Source organism: Pyrus communis, chromosome 6 (genome assembly GCF_963583255.1).
Source record: "Pyrus communis chromosome 6, drPyrComm1.1, whole genome shotgun sequence".
Lineage (NCBI taxonomy): Eukaryota > Viridiplantae > Streptophyta > Magnoliopsida > Rosales > Rosaceae > Pyrus > Pyrus communis.
The window spans coordinates 16,999,582-17,021,363 of NC_084808.1; the positions used below are offsets into that span (position 1 = coordinate 16,999,582).

General features: G+C 37.4%; 2 protein-coding genes across 5 annotated transcripts; one reads left to right on the top strand and one right to left on the bottom strand.

Annotated features, from left to right (window-relative positions):
* Positions 1–7,586: 7,586 nt before the first annotated feature.
* Positions 7,587–8,303, top strand: LOC137736139 (uncharacterized). The gene has a single exon (XM_068475464.1). It carries the CDS (start codon positions 7,587–7,589, stop codon positions 8,301–8,303), a length of 717 nt encoding a protein of 238 aa, XP_068331565.1.
* A 7,745-nt stretch (positions 8,304–16,048) lies between these two features.
* On the bottom strand, positions 16,049–21,084 carry LOC137737461 (uncharacterized). Of its 4 annotated transcripts, XM_068476946.1 has the most exons (9): positions 20,902–21,084; positions 20,313–20,386; positions 19,828–20,144; positions 19,406–19,479; positions 18,995–19,061; positions 18,371–18,480; positions 18,111–18,228; positions 17,868–18,020; positions 16,049–16,654 (listed from the first exon to the last, which is right to left on the bottom strand). In XM_068476946.1, the coding sequence occupies exons 6-9, from the start codon at positions 18,376–18,378 to the stop codon at positions 16,469–16,471; spliced, it is 465 nt and encodes a 154-aa protein (XP_068333047.1). In that variant the 5' UTR covers positions 18,379–18,480; positions 18,995–19,061; positions 19,406–19,479; positions 19,828–20,144; positions 20,313–20,386; positions 20,902–21,084; the 3' UTR covers positions 16,049–16,468. The 4 variants fall into 4 exon arrangements, with proteins under 4 accessions (XP_068333047.1, XP_068333049.1, XP_068333045.1 ...); XM_068476948.1 differs by lacking the exon at positions 19,406–19,479; XM_068476944.1 differs by lacking the exon at positions 18,995–19,061.
* Positions 21,085–21,782: the final 698 nt, after the last annotated feature.

Consider the following 21,782-nt stretch of genomic DNA (forward strand, 5'->3'; position numbering starts at 1 on the left):
TAGCTGGCCCAAAGTGGAGGCCAGCTTTGAGCCCAGCACAAAATAGACTGAGCAAGAAACCAGCTTACATGACGTCAAGCTGATGTTAGCATAATGTCAGCCATGTGAATATATATATATTTTTTTACCGGCGCATGTTTGTGACAGCGCACAAAGGTGGTGGCCTGCACTACAAGCGCATTAACTGGGATGTGGGACTTGGGCCACATGGTGCAACGATGACCGTTGGATTTCCAACAACTAGTTTTCTAGACTGTTGGATTTCTAATAGTAAAAAAAAATTTGAATTTGAAATCTAAGGGCTAGTGACGTGGCAAAATATGGACCGTTCAATTTCTAGATCAAAGGTCTTTGTTTTTCAGCCAAAAAAATTTAAAAAAATAGGAAAATGTCAGAAATCTTACCGTTGGTTATGTGTTCAATTTTGGGCAATTGGATTTCAATCTTTTTGAAATTCAACGGTCCATATTATTTTACTTAATAAAACTTGTTAAAAAATACAGAAAAAATAAACTTAAATTTATTTTTTCTATAAATACCTAACCATCATCTTCCACCCTACACCATATTTCAATATTTTCAACACTTTCAACCAAAATTTCCATATACCTTTGTGTGCAAAAAAATGGCTAATTGGACGCTCATCGAAGATGTTACGGAGTGTATGAATTAGGATGGATGAATTAGGATTCTGAGCTAGTTTGAGTTTGGTGTATGAATTAAGATGGATGTAGGGTTTATATGGACAAAAAAAACGAAAGGATGAGGTTATGGATAATGTCACGTGGCACTACGTGATTGGTTGAAAATATTTTCAAAATCTTATCGGAAATCTATCCACAAAAATAGTACTTTCGGATAATGACACGTGGCGTGACAAGATTGGTTAAAAATCTTATTCGAAATGAAAAATAAAATTATTTTATATTATTTAAAAAAATATTTTAATACGAATTGACTAGGTAATTCAGTTTAGAAGTGGAGATGCACTTGGATAGTTACTATTCATTGCAGTAAATTACTATTTATTTGGGTGGATTGAATTGACTATTGACTAGAAAGGTTTTTAGGGGTGAAGTTGCTTTTACATTGCTATAAAGGTAATGAGGACTTACAAGACTTGGGCATCACGTAACCTCGCCCTTAAGTACAGACAAAACCCATGTGGGTTCCAGTAACTATACTGTACTACAAATTTCTCTTATTTTCTCTTATTTTCTCCATACCTCCATCTTCACTTTTCTGATTGCAAAGAAATGCGGCAGTGCATTATGGGTTTTAGGTTTGTGGTTCACCCTTCTCTCTGTCCAGATAAGAAAGTCGAGGCATTCTGGGTTTAGGTTTGTTGGTTTCTTTCTCTCCACCTTCACCTCTCTCTCCCTGTTTATCATATTGCAAATAAAGTCTTGCCATTTACATGCATAGTTAGTTATGTTGCTAGAGAATAAGAGGCGTAATTAATTTTTCTTAGCTCTAACTGAATCTAAAAATTGTTTTGTATATAAAGTGCTGTCACATCCTGGCCCGGGGCGGATCACTTCCCGGGCCCGCTTCACCACCGTAGCACGATATTGTCCGCTTTGGGCTTACCATTCCCTCACAGTTTTGTTTTTGGGAACTCACGAGCAACTTCCCAGTGGGTCACCCATCATGGGATTGCTCTAGCCCCCTTCTCGCTTAACTTCGGAGTTCCTACGAAACTCGAAGCCAGTGAGCTCCCAAAAGGCCTCGTGCTAGGTAGGGATGGGAATATACATATAAGGATCACTCCCCTGGGCGATGTGGGATGTCACAATCCACCCCCTTAGAGGCCCGACGTCCTCGTCGGCACATTTCCGGCCAGGGATTGGCTCTGATACCAAATTGTCACATCCCGGCCCGGGGCGGATCACTTCCCGGGCCCGCTCCACCACCGTAGCACGATATTGTCCGCTTTGGGCTTACCATTCCCTCACGGTTTTGTTTTTGGGAACTCACGAGCAACTTCCTAGTGGGTCACCCATCATGGGATTGCTCTAGCCCCCTTCTCGCTTAACTTCCGAATTCCTACGAAACCCGAAGCCAGTGAGCTCCCAAAAGGCCTCGTGCTAGGTAGGGATGAGAATATACATATAAGGATCACTCCCCTGGGCGATGTGAGATGTCACAGTGCAGTGCTTGGTTTCATTAAAACATTTATGTATAAAAGATAACAGAAAAATGCCCTTTCACTTGAACTACGTTTTTGTCCATCTTTTCTTGTGTTCCTTTTATGTCTCAGTTCTTGACACTGGTTATAAGAAAGAAAGGGTTTGTTGATTAGTTATGAATGTCAGAATACACATTTTTCACATTCTCGAGCAACTCTTTGTATTACTTTCTTTTTAGCCATTTTTTCATTTGTGAATTTTTAATTTTTTAATCACCTGTACTAATATTTCTACCAAGCATAAGTTCTATTACAAGTCACCGTATTTTAAGAAAGTAAGGGTTTGTTGATTAGTTATATATGCCTGAACTTAGGCTTGGTAAAAATATTAGTATAGGTGATAAAAAAAATTAAAAATTCACAGATGAAAAAATGGCAAAAAAGAAAGTAATACAAAGAGTTGCTAGAGAATGTGAAAAATGTGTATTCTGACATACATAACTAATCAACAAACCCTTTATTTCTTATAAACACTATCAAGAACTGAGTCATAAAAGGAACACAAGAAAAGATGGAAGAAAATGCAGTTCAAATGAAATGGCCTTTTTCTATTATCTTTTCTGCAGAAATGTTTTAAAGAAACCAAGCACTGCACTCTCTGTATACAAAGCAATTTTTAGATTCAGTTAGAGCTAAGCAAAATTAATTACACCTCTTATTCTCTAGGAGCATAACTAACTATGCATGTAAATGGCAAGACTTTGTTTGCAATCTGATAAGGAGAGAGAGGTGAAGGTGGAGAGAAAGAAACCAACAAACCTAAACCTAGAATGTCTCGACTTTCTTTGCAATCTGGACAGAGAGAGGGGTGAACCACAAACATAAAACCCAGAATGCACCGCCGCGTTTCTTTGCAATCAGAAAAGTGAAGGCGGAGATATGGAGAAAATTAGAGAAAACTGTAGTACAGTATTGTTGCTGGGACCCACATGGGTTTGGTTTGTAATGGAGGGTAGGGGTTGCGTGATGCCCAAGTCCTGTATGTCCTCATTACCATTTTAGCAATGTAATATTTCGAAATGTAACTTGATGTAAATGGGCGTTAGTAGTAGAAATTTTTCAGTATACTAGAAATGCAAGTTATTATATTACATGTCATTATATTAGTCGTAGAAAATACACATCTTTTAACTTGTATCATGGCATGTGATGGTGTACTGAATTGTGTTTTCGTTATACTGAAAAATATTTAAACTTAATTAAGAGGAGCGGGAAACTTGATTAAGAGGGGAAACTTGGAACAAATCCGCTTCTAGCTGAAATTGTGGTCTTGTTATTGTCATGTGCGTTTCAGTTATGAATTTATCTACTCGACTTATCAATCTATAATTTTTCTTTTTCTTTTTATTGTTTTTTACGTTGTGGAATACATCTTATTTTCCCTACAACAAAATAAAGTGCAAGTTGCTTTTCTTGGTTAGCTTACAACTTGCTTTGCAATTCGTTTGAGAATGTGAAGAATTATGGTTTGGAATAATGGTGTTGGTGAGCACTTCCAGAATTTTATCAAAAATTCAAATTCTTTCCTTCTTGAAAAATCTTGAAAGTATTTTATGAAAAAGAACTTACGATTAATGTATTTCTCTATAAAACATTAAAACACTATTTCAGAATCAAAAAATCACTTTGATAATATAAAAGTCAATTAGTTAAAATGATTCACTTTTAATATTTGGTCACTTTATATATATATATATATATATATATATATATATATATATATATTTACAACATATCCACAACATCAAAGGACACAACTATGATATAACGACAAAATACTCAAAGTAAATTATTTTAGCAACTGAATGTCAGAAGTTGATTATTTCAACCAAAAACTCTATATAAAACAACCCACATATGGAAAAGTGACACACAAGACCATTAGGGGTGGTTCGGGTCGGAATCCTGAACCAATTCCTTTCGGGACGGAATTTCAAAAATCGAAATCGAATCAAAATTTTGGTATTCCCAAAAATTTTAGGTATGGTTCAAGAAAATTAAAAAAGCTTAAAAAATGAAGATATACAACAATAACCATTTGAGCAAAATACAAAATTAAAGCATGAAACACAAAAATCAATTAAATTTATACAAACAAAGCTTAAAAAAGTAAAGGGTATGCGGAACTAATTAAACATGAAGGAGAGAACGAGTCGAGACAAGAGAGAGAGGCAACGTGAGACAGTGAGAGTGAGGTGACTCGGGTGAGATCAAGAGAGTAAGGGTAATGAATGAACGGTTAAGATTAAATCTCTACGAAATTCAACGGTCCACGTAATTTCTAAACCTAATTTAAAATTAAATATATGCTTCGGTTCGATTTGGGATTGCCAAACGAATGCATATGGGATCCCAAATCCCCTACCGAACTATTCGGGTACCGAACAGTTTAGGACTTTTGGTTCAGGAAGTTTTCAGTTCGGTTCGGGATTTTCGATATTATTTTTCACGAGCAGAAGGCAGCTCTAATTACTACTCAATAATTACAATTTTTCAAGCACATCTTATTATGCTATATATGCTACTCATGCTTAACTTCGTCTTTAATTTCACCTCTAATTTATTGGTTTGGTTTTTGTTTTTGTTGGGATTTTTACATTATAGGACGCATGCTAATTTAAATTCAGCATAATAATCTTCATTTTGTTGGTGAACTGAATCATTTCAGCACTAGCCTGAGGTTACGTTAGCAAATGCACCAATGCGTTTTTTGGGCTGTCCGGAAGTGGTTTTAAATAGAAACGATTTCAGTAAGCACTTTGTTATATTCGTTATTAACTTCAAGGTGCGTCTTCTACAAACGAATTCAATTAGAAATACTTTTGATGTATGTGCTTATTTTAGAAAAGAACTTCAGACGGGCCCATTTTCGGCCAATTTTGACTCTAGGCTTCCTCTATTTTTTTTTTTTTTTTTTTTGAAGAACTCTATATATGCGTCTTTGTTGATTTATTCGGTTAAGGATTCAGTGACTCCGTGGGAACTGGCACCCAACAATCTGGTTCTTTCGTCGAGATTCTAAATCAGAGATTACAAAACTGTCTATGTTTCAATTGATCTTCTTCAAACAGGTATACATTGGTCCAAAATCTCAAGTGGCCTTGAGGGTTGGTTTTTGGGTTAGGCTATGAATGTTTGAAAAAAAGGGAAGTTGTTACAATATTCTAGCTACAGACATTTGTCTAAACTACTGGAAAGAAAATTTGAACCGCTTACTCAACATAAACGATATGAGAGCATGAATGAATTCTTTACTTTCATTTGTTTCAAAAATAAAATGATTTCTTTATGATGAAAGCAAAACGATCCACTTTTCAAATGCCATGTAATTGTAAACCACAAAAGAACTAGCTGTCCAAATTACCCCATGGCGCAGCCAACAAAAGAAAAAGAAAATCAGTTGTTGTATAGGGGAGAACATTGCTCGCAGAGTTTCCTTGCACGCTGGTGATGCAGCTCCACACCAGCAGCCTTTTCATCGATCACTTGTTCGTCCCCACGCAACATTCTTCAGATAAAATTTCTTCGTCTACAGCAGCTGCGTCGTGTATCAAGTAGCTCAAGATTCTTGTGGCTATTCAGTATAGTTTCCAAGCACCGTACGACAGGAAGATTGACGGAATCAGTAGACGCTTTAAATGCGGAAAGCTTTCAGCCATATATGACGCTGCTACGTCGTCCATCATTTGATATAGGCCGAGTTCATTTATGAATTAGCAATGCATTGAGAGATCCTCTAGACAGATGGGATCGACACGTACTGCTCTCAAATTCTTACAATAAGGTATCGCCCCTGTGATACAAAGATCAGGAGGACCCTCAGCACTATACCTGAACTCTTTGGGTACATTCAAGTATTCCAGTAACCGTGCTCTGCAACGTCGTCAAATTAGCAAACAGCATGTCGTTCGGCAAACAATAACACAACCCAAGTTCGAAAAATGAAAAGGATTTTCATAATTGTAAAAGAAGAAAGGAAAAAGTAATTGGCCGTACCTTTCAGCAATCCAAGTGAGGAGTTGCTGACTGAGAATTGCCTTGGGCAGATAAAGTTTTTTCCAATACCAGTGCGTTCGCCATTTAAACATAATCCTAAGAAAATCGAACAAACGTGTCGGAGAATCGAATTCCACAACTAAATCCATGAAACGTAGATCCATCGCATTATTAGGAGTAACCACATCAAGGAATGCCATCAGCCATGATTGGCACAAACAGCAGTCGCTGAAACCATAGAACCCTCTCCAGGATACTCACCAAATTAAGTATCATGTGGCATCTCATTCGACGATCATAACACTGTTGAATTTGCTCTCACGATTGTATCATTATCATTCCTCTTCCTCACTTTTGCATGGCAGTCAGACTGTTGAAATATAAGTGTTTGTAGCTGAATAAATTTGTATTTAGTTTCAATTTACAGATTTAAATGTGAGCCATTGGATTACATTCCAATTGGACAGCTAAGATGTAATCTTAGAGTTAGTGATTTGTGTTGACACATGTAACTATCTTATATGGTAGATTGCATGAATGGTTGGTTTGAGTTTTGTATCATAGAGAGAGAATCTCTCTCTCTCTAACGGTAATATACCTCTTGCACGTTTTGTGTGAGGTGTGAATGAATGAATGAAAACAACTTTCTGTGAGAACCTTCTCTTTGCACCTCTCTGAGATTTTTCCAGAAATCATCACCACCATTTTCGATTCATTCCTTACCACAGAGATCATAGTCACTGAGATTCTAACATGGCCTCGGAGCCAGGTTTGGTCGCTTAACACTGGGCGATTGAATCTATGAAGGAACAATTTAAAATTTGAAGAAATTGGTTGCGAGATCTGTGTCTAACATGGCAGGATCTGGTGGTGGTGAGCTGAGAGCACTGATCTTCACCGGTGAGAATTATAAGTTATGGAGCATAAGGATGAAGACTATTTTCAAGTCTCATGGATTATGGGAGTTTGTTGAAAAAAGAGTAGAGTGCTCAGATTCGAAGGGAGCTGATGAATCTGATGCAAAGAAGAAGGAGAATGAGGAATCGAGTGATACTGCAACTCTCACGGAGAAGCTCATGAAAGATGCTAAGGCGTTGGGGCTGATTCAGGGAGTAGTTTTCGATGAGATCTTCCCTCGGATCTCTCACAAGGAAACCTTTAAGGGAGCTTGAGATATCTTGATGAAAGAATTTCATGGCGACAAACAGGTTAGAAGTGTTAAATTACAAGGTCTTCGTAGAGCATGTGAATATACCAAGATGAGAGATGATGAGTCCCTATCTGTTTATCTTACATAATTGTTTGGTCTGATAAATCAAATGAGAAGTTATGGAGAGGAATTGTCTATAGAGAGGATTGTGCAGAAAATGTTGATTAGTTTACCCTCTGCTTATGATCCTATATGCTATGTGTTGAACACTCAAGGGATATAGATGTGATTGAGGTTCAAAATGTAGTTGCCTCGTTGAAACGTTTTGCACAGAGATTGGAGAGACATAATGAGAACAAGACTGAGAGAGCATTTGCAAGTCTAAGTGTGAATCTCAAACCTGTCAATTCTTCTGGAAATCAAGGCAATCGATACCAGAAAAATTGGAAAACAAAATTTAAAAAGTGGGATCAAAAGCCTGCTTATCAATTTGGGAAGCAAATTGCAGTTGTAGAAGGTGGTAGAAACCCTTGTAGGCACTGTGATAAATACCATTATGGAGAATGTTTTCTTAAAGGCAAACCTAAGTTTCATTGTTGTGGGAAAATTGGTCATATTGCAAGGTACAACAATAATAAGAAAGATGCTCAAGGTGTTCAACATCTAAATTTTGCAACTCATGTTCTTCCCACACCAACCATGTTCTATGTAAATAATGCAGTTAACAAGAAGTCTATTGAAGATGTATGGTATGTCGATAGTGGTTGTAGTAACCATATGACTGGCAGAGAAGATGTGCTAGTTGATATCGACAGAAGCATAACTACCAAAGTAGAAATGGGAACTGGACAATTGGTTGATGTTATTGGAAAAGGAAGTTTAATGGTGGACTCTAAGATGGGAATGAGGTATATCCAAGAAGTAATGCTTGTCTTAGGTCTTAAGGAGAATCTACTAAGTGGCAGATGATAGAGCATGGATACTTTCTGATTTTTGAAGATAATAAAGCTGAAATTTATGATGATTGCTCTTTCTCTAATCTGGTTGCTAAAGTACCAATGAGAGGAAACAGAAGTTTTCCTTTGAAACTTCACACAGATTTGCATTTTGCATTAAAAGCAAGTGTGAGTAAGTCAACTTTGATCTGGCATAGAAGAATAGGGCATCTGAATGTCAATAGTTTGAAGCTGCTACAAGAGAAAGAAATGGTGCTTGGATTGCCAAAAATGAAGAACACCAATGAAGTGTGTGAAGGGTGCATTCTTGGGAAACATTGTAGAGATTATTTTCCAAGAGAGACAACAAGTAGGGCCACTATTCCACTGGAATTGGTACACATTGATGTTTGTGGACCAATGCAAATTGTTACAAAGGCTAGAAATAGATACTTCCTCACTTTTATAGATGATTGTACTCGGATGTGTTGGGTTTACTTTATGAGATACAAATATGAGGTGTTCAATGTCTTTAAGAAGTTTAAGGCTATTGTTGAACTGCAAAGTGGGTATAAGTTGAAGAAACTGAGAAGTGACAGAGGAGAAGAGTATATATCCATTGAGTTTAACAGGTTATGTGAAGAAATAGGAATGGAAAGGCAACTCACCGTGGCATACTCACCACAGCATAATGGAATGGCTGAAAGGAAGAACATGATCATTGTGGAGATAGCTAAGTGTATGATGTTTGAGAAGAAGATACCATTGGAGTCTTGGACTGAGGCAGTTAACATTGCAGAATATGTCCTAAATAAGTGTCCAACTAAGGCTTTGGACAAGAAAACTATATTTGAAGCCTATAGTGGAAGAAGGCCAGGAATTAAGCATTTAAGGCTGTTTGGTTCTCTGTGCTATGCACATGTCCTAGAACAAAGGCATAAGCTTGACTTATCTAGCACAAGGTGTGTGTTTCTAGGGTATGGAAGATGTGAGAAAGGTTACAAGTTGTATAACATTGAATATGGAAATGTGATTATATCCAAAGATGTAATATTCAATAAGGAAGCAAGTTGGGAATGGAGTACATAGAACAAATGTAGTATTTCAGTTCCACTCACTGAGATGTTTACTGAGAAAGAAAATGAGACTAGTGAATCAAGCTTAACTCGAATTGAGATGTCAGAAATGGATGGTGAGGCACCAACAAGCATTGATGAAACATAAGTCAGAAGTGGTACTACTGGACAAAGTGAAAGTTCAGGTCCACAGGATTTCGATCATACTCCACTGAAATATAAAAGCATTGCAGAAATGTATGAAAGATGCAATTTGTGCATTATTGAACTTGAAACTTTTGAAGAAGCTGTTAAGGATGAAGCATGGCAGAAAACAATGAAGAGTGAAATTGCAATGATAGAGAAGAACAATACTTGGGAGTTGGTTAGTAGACCATCTGATAAACCAGTAATTGGTGTTAAATAGGTTTACAAAACCAAGTTAAACCTTGATGGCTCAGTGCAGAAAAACAAAGCCAAATTGGTTGCAAGGGGATACTCTCAAAAGCTTGGAATAGATTTCAATGAGACTTTTGCACCAGTTGCTAGGCTTGATACAATCAGAACATTGGTTGCATTGGCTGCACAGAAAGGATTGGAAATTGTTCCAATTGGATGTGAAATCAGCTTTTTTGAATGGAGTATTGCATGAAGAAATGTATGTTGATCGACCTCCTGGATTTGTGATCAAGAACAAGGAAGATGGAGTTTACAGACTCAAGAAGGCATTATATGGTCTTAAGCAAGCTCCAAGAGCTTGGTATAAAGAGATCAACTCATACTTCACTAAAGCTGGTTTTCAAAGGAGTCCTAGTGAAGCAACACTATATGTAAAGATTGCAGAAAGTGGAATACTCATTGTTTCTTTGTATGTGGATGATATCATATACACTGGAAGTTCACAAGAGTTAATGATAAAGTTCAAAACTGAGATGATGAAACAGTATAAAATGATTGACCTTGGGATGCTGCACCACTTCTTGGGTTTAGGTGTGATACAAACTGACACTTGCATTTTCTTGCACCAGAAGAAATATACAAAGACACTACTGGATAAATTTGGTCTCAAAGAATGCAAATCAGTTGCTACTCCTCTTGCGGTGAATGAAAAGTTGTCTAAGTCAGATGGAAGTGAACAAGCTGATGAAAGCTTATATAGGCAGATAATTGGAAGGGAAAGCGAAAGAAGCATACTTGATTATGGTATAGCATATGAGAAAGGGAAATATCAATGCTTATTGGCTACTGTGATAGTGATTGGTCAGGAAGCGAGGATGATATGAAAAGCACATCTGGATATGCATTTAATCTTGGTTCAGGTGTCTTTTCTTGGGCATCAGTCAAGCAAAGCAGTGTTGCACTATCCATTGCAGAGGCTGAATATGTTAGTGTAGCAGAAGCCACTACACAAGCAAGTTGGCTGAGATTTGTTCTCTCAGATTTTGGTGAAGAACAGGTTGATGCTACACCAATTCTATGCGATAATACCTCAGCTATAGCCATTACCAAGTATCATGTGCATCATCATAAGACAAGGCATATAAACAAGAGATTTCATTTCATCCGAGATGCTTTGCAAGATGGAGAGATCGATTTACTGTATTGCAAGATTGAAGAGCAAACTGCAGATATTTTTACCAAGGCATTGGCCAGGGATCAGTTCGAATACCTGAGAAGAAAGCTTGGAGTAATCTCAACTAAACACTTGAAGGGACTGTTGAAATGTAAGTGTTTTTAGCTAAATAAATTTGTATTTAGTTTCAATTTACAGATTTAAATGTGAGCCATTGGATTACATTCCAACTGGACAGCTAAGATGTAATCTTAGAGTTAGTGATTTGTGTTGACACATGTAACTATCTTATAAGGTAGATTGCATGAATGGTTGGATTTGAGTTTTGTATCATAGAGAGAGAATCTCTCTCTCTATAACGGTAATATACCTCTTCACGTTTTGTGTGTGCTGTGAGTGAGTGAATGAAAGCAACTTTCTGTGAGAACCTTCTCTTTGCACCTCTTTGAGATTTTTCTAGAAATCATCATCACCATTTTCGATTCATTCCTTACCACATAGATCATAGTCTCTGAGATTCTAACACAAACGTCGTAACTCGCTGCATGACCGTTGAACGTATCAAAGTTACCATCATATTTTTCAAACTGAGATGGAGATTACTTGGACTTTCACATCTTGAAGGCTTTCTTTCGATATTAAACCCAAATAGTCTAATTGCAGTGCCATGGTTACCTGCAATTTCACAGCTTGAAAACTTTCTTTCGATATTTATGTACAGTGGAATTTTGTTGGGTCGTATGGAGAGCCTTTCACAAACCCAAGTAGTCACATCGTCATTGTCACATATCTCCATCATATTGCACAACCCCAAGTTTGTCTTGTACTCATAAAATACTTGATCTCACAGTTTCTCGCATTAAAACCTAATCGTTGAGGTATTATATGCACCAACTCTTCATAAGTAACGTTCTCGATCGGACACAACCTTTGATTTCACTTGACCATCAATGTATTTGGTGTCAACCCATCTACCATTGGAATTCAATACAGCACCAAACCTAGTCATTTTCTGAAAAAAATACAACAAAAATAATCAGTAATAAACAAATTTCATATAACCAACGAATGATGCTAATAACAAATTTGACGTACGTCTAGAAGGATACAAAGAATGCACAATTTGAAAATTAGCTTCATCCCCTTCGTCTTTTCCCTTTTTTGAGGACTACACACTAATTACTAACCAATTTAGAGAGATTGATCAAAGGTTAATACGTTATATTAAAAGTTGACCACCAATTGTTCAAAGGTTAATATGTTTCACTTTGAAAACATATTAATAAAAAATAAATTAAAAGTTAATGTCGCATTTTTAGAGTATATTAACAAGGAGGACGATCAAACGTTACTTCAAGCTGTAAATTGAGCTTCTAAATTACGCCGAGCCGCTGCATTTTGTCCTCGTCACTACACTTCTAAATTGAACGAACAAAAAATCGACCTCGAATATAATACTGTCGTGCATGCATTTTCCTCGAGGCTGCAAGTGTAATATTATAACAACAATTATGTCAAGGTCTCGACCCAATCCTCCCCCCCAACCTTTCTCAGCTTTGCTAGGGCTCCCCTCCTATACATAACACAAACTTCCCCCATCGTTAAACTCTCTATTCTTTCAACTCACTTATGAGGCCCTATTTCTCAAGAACCTTAATTCTTAAGGTTCGTCGGCTTAATAAGCTACCTGTACGTAGCTGGAATGGGAAATTGTTTGAGACGCAATCAGGCGATGGTATGGGCAGGAGCCTGGGTCAGGATCAACGGCAATGATGATCATGCAGGGTCTCTCCAGTTACGAATTGTAAATTATTGATCTCCTTCACATTACATTCTCGGAGATGTAAAATTAGATGTAAATGTGGTTTTTACATCACAAATTTGGAACTCTTCATTAGAAATGCCTAATTATTAGTCTAATATGAAGAGGGCACTCGAACTTGGTCGCTTAAAGAGGAATACAACATTAGTTACTTCTTATTCGGACTCATCTCCACAACTTCTCTATCTGATTATATTTCAAGAATACTGAACCTCCCAATGGTGAGCAGAGCTGCATTTCTCTTTTTTTCTTTATTTTTTGTTTTCTTTTGAGCATGATATCTTGTTCCCAAATTAGTTGTCGACCTTGTGGTCGTCAATAGCTCTTAACTCTTGCACTGTTAAAGAGGCCTTGATGTCTGCATTTGATGCGGATAATACGGGGGATGATGGATTTCTTTACATAGCGTGCACTGGAAAAGAGAAAGAAGTCTACGAATAATCTGATGTGTTACCAGTCAGATTATTACTTCGTAGTCGGTTGGTGGACATACGTCTGTTCTTAATTTGTGCCTCTATGCAGAGGACTGTGAACAGAGCTGCTGCAAGGAGTGATGTAATTCCTGGCAGGGTCAATAGGAGCTGCTGCAAGAGTACTGAAAAGCTAGCAAGCAAATTAGCTCATCGGAAGGAAAAAAAGGAGCGATGTAATTCCTGGCAAGGTCAAAATCTGTTGATATTTTGTTGCTCTACTGTGATGGTATAGAAATTGCAATGCTAATGGCTGCAAAAGGTTCTTTTCCGTGGCACTTATATTTTTGATGTTAATGTCTTTTTGTTTTTGGATGAAATGTTTTAAGCTGTAGACATGGTCAAGAAGACTCGTACTTAAAAATAGGACCAGAGGTTCTTAATACGTCATGGATTATTGGTTTGCTATTTCAGATGACTCGAGAAAGGAAGATCTAAAAACCAAACGTTTATGGATCCTTCTTCTCTATAAGAATTCAACGAGCCAAGTTCGACTCAATACCTTAACCATGTAATTTCTCCAATATTATTTTCTATCGCCACATCAAGGTGACAGGGTGTGAACCTATGGCCCTCTGTACCCAAAACAGATGCGTTGACCATGCATAGAATATGACGGCAGAAGATAGCAAGTTTTGCTGCCGATGCTTCCTGATGGTTTGTTTTTTTATTATTATTATTTTTTTTTTTCTGTAGTTGCATACCACTTTATTCGCAAGAGTAAGAAGTAACTAATGTTGTATTCCTCTTTAAGCGACCAAGTTCGAGTGCCCTCTTCGTATTAGACTAATTAGGGCATTTCTAATGGAGAGTTGCAAATTTGTGATGCAAAACCACATTTACATCTAATTTTATATTTTTGAGAATGTAAACATGAAGGATTTTGCTCCAATGAAAAAGATGTAACCCAATTTCCAAAACCGTAAAAGAAAGATGCCAATATACGTTTCTATTTACATCTTCCATTAAAGATCAATAATTTACAATCTGAAATTGGAGAGCTTTCCAGCTAAGAAAAAAAATATACATGCTCTTACAATATTAGCTACAAGGCGCAATAAAGAATAATCGCGTCACTTAAATTCATCCATCATGGGTCTACCCATAACCTAAACATCAACAAAAACATATGACAAATGCCAAGGAGACTCTTAAAAGTGGGACTTTCCATATGGACTCTCTGCCGGCTCATCTTTGTGGCACATTTCTCGTGCCAACATCATAAAACAATGTACCAAACATATAAGGTGGCGAAAAGTCCCGCTTTGAGAGTCTCCTTAGCATTTCTTAAGACATAAATACAGAGATTTTAAAATGTTTCATGTTTTTAAACCCGAAATTAAGTGAATAAGGTACCCAAGAATTAGACATAAACCGACTGCCAAAACAACTAACTAAATTTTCAATGCCATGCATATTTTTTTTAGTACATCGATATTTTTACACTAAGGGGAGGGGGAGTTCAGTAAAGCCACACAATGGGCAACCTAATTTGGTATTGAATTCGCCATCCACGAGATTTGAATCTAAGATATCTCACTTCCAAATAAAGAGGAATACCACCATACTGTAATATCGAATTCCCCATGCATTTAATTTGAAATGATGTCATTCATCTCCCGATCAGTTTTTAAGTCTTAAACTATATATAGAAAATACCTAATAAGAGTTGGCAACAGAACATTTCACATTGAAGTCGCAATGCCATTGATTCTCAAAGATCAGTTTCGAGTCTTAAAACTACATACCATCTAAGCAGCTCAGATCATTGGCTCAGAGCTCTTCAGCTGGTCCAGCCTCCTCTCCCTTTTCCACTGTATGTGGTTCGAACAAACCCGTCTTTGTCCCTGCCAGGAGCTATGTCACTCCTTGCAGCAGCTCTATAGCGGTAGTCTTCCTCCTGACCCTGCGAGGAATTATGCCACTCCTTGCAGCACCGACCACGTGTTTCTGTTTTCCGGTGTAGGTCCTGTGAAGAAATTTATCTTCATCCTTAATCTCCGCATCATTTTCAAACATCAAGGTCTCTGCAATGGTGCAAGAATCAAGGAAAACACAACCATCAATAATTTGGGAACAACATATTGCTTAATAAACAAGAAAAGAAATTGCAGCTTTGCCCACCAGAGGCAGGTTTAGTGTTTTTGAACAAGACAAAAATACGCTGTCCGACTTCAAACTTGACAAATGCTCCGAGACGCATATCACCACGGACATAGTATCTGCAGTCGGAGGCACAGGATAGGTGATAAAACCGTGTGAGAACCCATTCACTTAACAAGTGTGTTTTCCCTTCTGTATGCATAGGAAATTTGACAGTTTACTCTTGCTTGAGCCCTAAGTTTTATCCCTACCTGGCAGCTGCAATGTTCCTTCAGAGACATTCGATAAAAGTATACCTCGTTGCAGTATAATTGTAGCTTTAGTGATTAAGAGCATTTACTCGTACGCCAACCGAAATAATCGAGGTCGTATTATGTTGAACCTCCCTAGCTAACGTCACTTTTACAAATGGAAGTCAATTATTTAGAAGTGGGATCTTTCATTTTCAGTCATATAAAAAGGGTACCATTGTAAGTCCAACACTTTTGTTCTACTCTATATATCTATATACCAAACTTTAATTAATTCAACGGAAGACAATTTTTTTCAATTACGATGTCGCCTCGCGCTGATGATATAATCACATGTGAAAATAACACTCTGTAACTGTAACCCAAGTTTTTCGTTTAAAAGAAATTAAATTGCAGGAAGGATAATACAAGTTGTATTTTCTCATGTAACCCTGTCCGTTTTAATTATTATATTTGACAATGAGGAAGATGTCGAACCTTGGAACCTCTCCAAACAAAGAATAACTTCAATCAATCAAAGATGTGGATAAAAATTTACAGTCTTTTATTTCATGGGCACGAAACACCATCGTGGAGGTGTACCCATGCCATGTAAATTCTCCTTCAAACAATTAGGGAAGACAAATCCATGTAAATCCTCCTTCAAACAACTTCAGTTTCTTATGGGCAAAATAGTGAATGACATGCAACCAGAGAAGTTTACTTGAACCACAACCAAAATAGAAGAAACCACGACCTATACGTTTCTTCATTCCTGCTATCATGACAACATTCGACAGTCGCTTGCGAAACCACAAATGCAATCCAAGTATACAAGATGGACAGTAAGTAGTTGCTCATGATAAACTTGATTTGCGACCATAAACCTACAAGTTAAGAAAATTACGAGAGTTAAACTTCGATCATGATGCTGGAATCCTTCTGATCATTCTGTCTCAATTGGTTCCTCTTCATCATTATCGTTCTCATCTTCAATTTTTTCTGCATCCGTGGTTTTTGCCTCACTTTCGTAAGTTGCTGCTGGAACGGGTAGAGATGGTAACACTTCTACCACCATATCTACTAGATCTTGAATTTTATCTCCTAGACGGTTATCGATATCCTCTATCATCTGTGAGACACCATAAAGAAATTAACAAAGCAAATTTGCAAGTAAGTTGACAAGTTCCATAAATTACAATAAAGCAGGAACGTTACACTAGTTTCTCTTAGTTTACAAGTAGGAAAATTATACTAGGAGCCTATATGGCACAGAGGCAATGGCGATCTTATGTCATTACACAAAGAAGGAGCCTACATTTACTATGTTTTCATGGGTGACTGGTGTCTTTAGTAAATTGGTGGATTTATTGAGAGAAAAGGGCGGTGGTGTACGACTTTGTAGCTGTTCTGCTCAGCCTTACTGTCATGGTGTGGGTTTGATTTTCAAAATTTGCACGTGGCATTGTTAAGCCTGAAAAGGCTTCGTTATTCGAAAATGGTGGCTCTCTTTTGAGGTCATTGCACAAAGGAACATCAAGACAAAATGCATTCGTGCGGGCTCATGCTTAACTGCAATAATATTTACTACATGTCGTGAACCAAAATGATATATGAGAAAACAAAAGATAATGTGTATGCACCAAGAACATGTTAATCCAACAAGGTGTTCATAGATTCTCTAAGCACAGACGACAAGAAGAGAAAACGCACTAGACCATTCCACAATTTGGGAAGACACTAATTCATCATAAACAGTAGACACTGAATAAATCCATGAATTCTCAATTATCACGTTAGCGAATAAGGCAGCTTTGTTTTGATCCCAAGTCCTGAAAAGTTCAACCTTAATGACAACGCCATGGTAACATTGTTAACTCAGTTGTACACAGAGTTGATAATTTTCTGATATCAATGGTCACAAATAATTATTTCAGGTTGACAGACTGCAGAATGGAGAAATAAAATACGCGGTACCCAGCCAATGATTTACCGTACTTACATAATGTGAATCAGTAAATTCATGTCAAGCAATAGAAAGCATAGCATTCTGCTCATAATTTTTCTCTGCGCAAGATATAGTGTTCCTAATTTTTTTTTCCCTAGCCCACTTATATGCGGTTCCTATTCCACCCACAATGCAGGGTACAAAGACAAATGCAATTAGCTGCAGATACGGTGTGATCACATAAACCCGATACACGAAACAACAGGCATCATGATAATATACACAAATCATAATATAAATGAAACAGAAACCATCAAGAAAGAAGCATCACAGTCATTACTAGAATCAATGAGATACGTAAGAGAAACAGATTATCAATCAAAGTAGTATAACACACCGGGAAGATTCCAACGACGTTATATGGCCTAGCGTTGATGATATTGAACACCTCAGCTTCTGCAAGGTCATATTCCCTACACTTCTCCTTGAACTCATCAATACTCTCTCTTGTCTGAGTACAAGCAGGAGTCGCAACCAAGTAATCAAAAACCTAAACAAGGGAAATAAACAACACATCAAATTCTCACAACAATACTGATAAAAAAGGAATGGGTGGTGGAAATATAAATATCATTACTACCTTATACTCGGATGGCGCTACATTAGCAAGAACCCGTGCTAGATCTTTTGAAGCCCCTTTGGACTTTAGAAAGTTGAGCACATCAAAATTGGTAAGCACACCGGAATTGGCCTGTAAACTGCAAAAAATTGTTTAAATGTGGAATTTATAACACCACCAGCATTAACAAAAAAATAATATGAAACTTCCGCAAAAGCCTTAAAAACGGACTTTCATATAAACTAACCTAATTAGAAATAAGTAAAAAGTTAAAGACATACATCTTCATCCCCCCTAAAATCAGAGCTTGAGGCTGACAAAAAATTGTAATAACAGAGCGCTCCGATACCCACAACAAGCCAGCCGGTGTTAATCTATTTCAGCAAAAGACCTATAACATGAAGTATATAAGTACACATAAATAAATACTCAAAGATGAATATTAAAGGCAGAAAGACAAACTAAAGGCTAAAAATGACTATATCATCAGCCTTAGCTATATATAAAGCACCAAAGTTTTCTTGGCATGTCATAGTGGATTGGATTGTACAAAATTGTCCTTAGTATTATCGTACATTCAGTATCGTCAACGCGGTTTTTGAATATAAATGAAGAGAAGAGGGATTGAACAACCAGCAGCTCTATAACTAACGGAAAAAAAAAAAGTTTCATATCGAGAAGTTGGATTAAGCACATTTGTTAGTTATCATAAAGAATACGACTCACAAATTGCACTTCATCGACTAAGGAAAACACAAATGCCTATTTGATATCTTGGCTATAGTGTTGTAACCCACTATCAACTTTTGTAATACATATGAAAGTAACATGTGGTCCTACGGGTGTAGATTATTGAGCGCTTCCGAATGTAAATACAAGTATCAAGTATGAAGGTTTTAATATACCCTATGAATTCCTAACATTCCGTAGTGCAAAGTTCGATCCTTAGATACTTTCGGGTTTTCAATGTTCCTAAAAGCAAACAATGCACGTCAGATTTGATGTTGTACTGGGGTAAAGGGAACTTGCAATCAAGTAAACACATACATTCCGAAAAAATACACACACACACACACACATGAAAATTTTGACCAAGAGAAGTTCAACAGCTCCACAGTGAACACAACATAACAAGTTGAAACAGAAATTAATAAACCAATTGAAGCATAAATTTCAATGCTCAAACAAAAACTAGAGAAATTCAAACGGAAAAAAGAAGAATTTACTAATACATGAATTTATTTCAACCAACAAAAAAAGAATCAGAACATAACAAGAACGGGATCAACTGAACGATTAGAGTTTGTGAGAGAGACCAGAAATTGAGAGAAGTGGCTGCCACTCCCACGTGGTTTGCCGCAACCATTTCTGTTCCCTACGACTTCTCCTACTACAAAATCCAGAAACATTGTAATTGTAATCACGGCTTCAAATGGTACAAGTATTACTAAAACCCAACAGAAGCATATATACCACATTGCAAATGCCAACAACTGACGACTGACAAATGTCACCAACTATATCACAAACATTATCAACTTGTAGCATGATTTCCATTTTATTCGTTTTGGGAACATATATGACTCTTGATACCAACAAACAACAAATTTCTTTCAACGTAACTGGGAAGATACGTATTAGATGTTCTCAACTGCTGGATAGCTCTAAGTCAAACATGAAGATGATGCAGAGATTTCATGATTGCACCTAAGTAAGCATGGAAAGCAGCTTGTATTACCTTAATTTGGGAGGACATGAGATGCTGGTGGTGGAGCTCTCGACGGCGGTGATGGGGAGGTCGTGGTTGGAATGTTTGCGAGGAGACGGTGGTGTGTTGGTTTGGTGATGGTGGTCGCAACTCGCAAGTTGCCAGAGAGAGGGAGACGAAGACAGAGTCGAGGGCTGTCGAGTCGGAGGAGAATTGGTGATGGCTGCTGTCAGAGGTTGTGAAGAATAAATGCTGACATGACAGGCTATATCGGTTTCAAGATGCAACCCATTTTTGGGCCTTATAAAACCAAACCGAACCAAACAGGAATTTTTTTTGCCATTGGCCTGAAGAAAAGATACTCGTTAAGCAACCAAGAACTGCAAAATAAGGGGTACAGTCTGACAGATTGGGCATTCTATTTTGATTTTTCCCCGATCAACCAACCTAAACCTTTTATAGTTAATTATCAAAACATTGATGGGGTTCAAAGTCATATTTAGTAAGGCACTCACTGCAGTAGACAAACCGGTCGAGATCCAGAGTCACTCTGCCTTGCTTAGCTGTATCAAATGAACCAAACAGATTACTGCGACAAAAAATGGTAAACAACATCGTTAGTCTTCAGAGTAGTAGATAAAGAGATGATCTTTTATGTTTCCGTGGGTTCGGTGCGTGCGAATGTTTTGTATCAAAAAGAGCAAAGTATTGCATTACTAATTGTTTAATGAACAAAGTATTGCATGACTAATTGGCAAGCTTGTCATTTTGCATTACTAATTGTTTAATGATTCAGAGTCGGGTTTATCTCACTGGCATGAAGGTTGCTGAATGACGGGCCAGTTCACAGTGACAATCTATCTCTCTCTCTCTCTCTCCACCCCCTCTCTCTCTCTCTCTACAATCTATAAAAACCAAAACCCAGTAAGGCCAAAAGGTTTACCCTCCCAGAAAAATCTAAAATTACAATCTATTGAAAATTGAAATATCTCCAAATTCTCATGACCACACTATACATATAGTATATTTGTCCAATCAGAACCAATTTCAACAGATAAATAGACCAGAAAATTAAACACAGAGAAGTGAGAGTGTGAGACTAACCTTGTGCTGTCGAGACTCGAAACGGCAAGAAGAAGCTGACGGCCGAGAGAGTCGCGGGTCGCCGCTGGGAATGAGAGACAGAGTTTGAGAGAGTGATTGAAGACCGAGAGAGAGAGAGAGAGAGAGCGAGAGGAGGCTGCTGCGCGACGCGAACTGGGAAAACGGGAGAGAGCAGAGAGGAATACGCGGACAGGGTTAGGGACTTGGGTTGGACTGCACAGTAGAAGTAGAAGTGTGGTCTGTGTAGAACGACGCCGTTTAGAATAGGTTTATTAATTAATAAAATAATTACAAAACGACATCGTTTTGAAGAACTTCAGTTCAGTTTGGTTCGGTTTCCAAACCTTAGAAACTGAAACTGACCCAACCAGATTCGATTCGGTTCAATTTTTTCAGCCTTGGTTCAGTTTTCGGCCCCATTTTTCCGATTTCCAGTTTTTTCAACCCACCCCTAATGGGTCGGGCCTTAAGAAATATAAATTCATTAAGTTATTCTTAGAGATCCATCTAACAAATTTTAACTCAATCGGCACACACTCGTTTTGTGACACCTAGTCTCCATCAAGTCATGATTTTACTCAATGAGGTTTTGAGTTCGAATTTCATGTAGGGATTTATAAATTTGTTGGTTTTGAGCATTTAACTTTCCATTTGAGATTTCAAGTTCAATTCTCCATCTCCCACAATATTGCTTTATCTAAATAAAAAATTTGAATCTCATGGACCACAATTATTTGACAAAAAATAAAATTAAGCTCAATCGCATAACCATAATTATTTGGTGTATCTATATGCATTATCACTTTTACTTAATATAAGTAATATCCTACTTTAAACTAATCTAAATTGCAGGAAGAAAAATTCAAACTTGAGTGCATATA

Bases quoted from the DNA above. Each gene is read 5' to 3' on its own strand.
- LOC137737461 (XM_068476947.1), bottom strand. The intron at 18,021-18,110 runs GTAGTAATGATA...TCCCTTGTTTAG, and splicing joins TAGCGCCATCCGAGTATAAG to GTTTTTGATTACTTGGTTGC. The intron at 16,655-17,867 runs GTGTGTTATACT...GGTGTCTCACAG, and splicing joins ACGTCGTTGGAATCTTCCCG to ATGATAGAGGATATCGATAA.
- LOC137736139 (XM_068475464.1), top strand. From the start codon at position 7,587: ATGCTATGTGTTGAACACTCAAGGGATATAGATGTGATTGAGGTTCAA.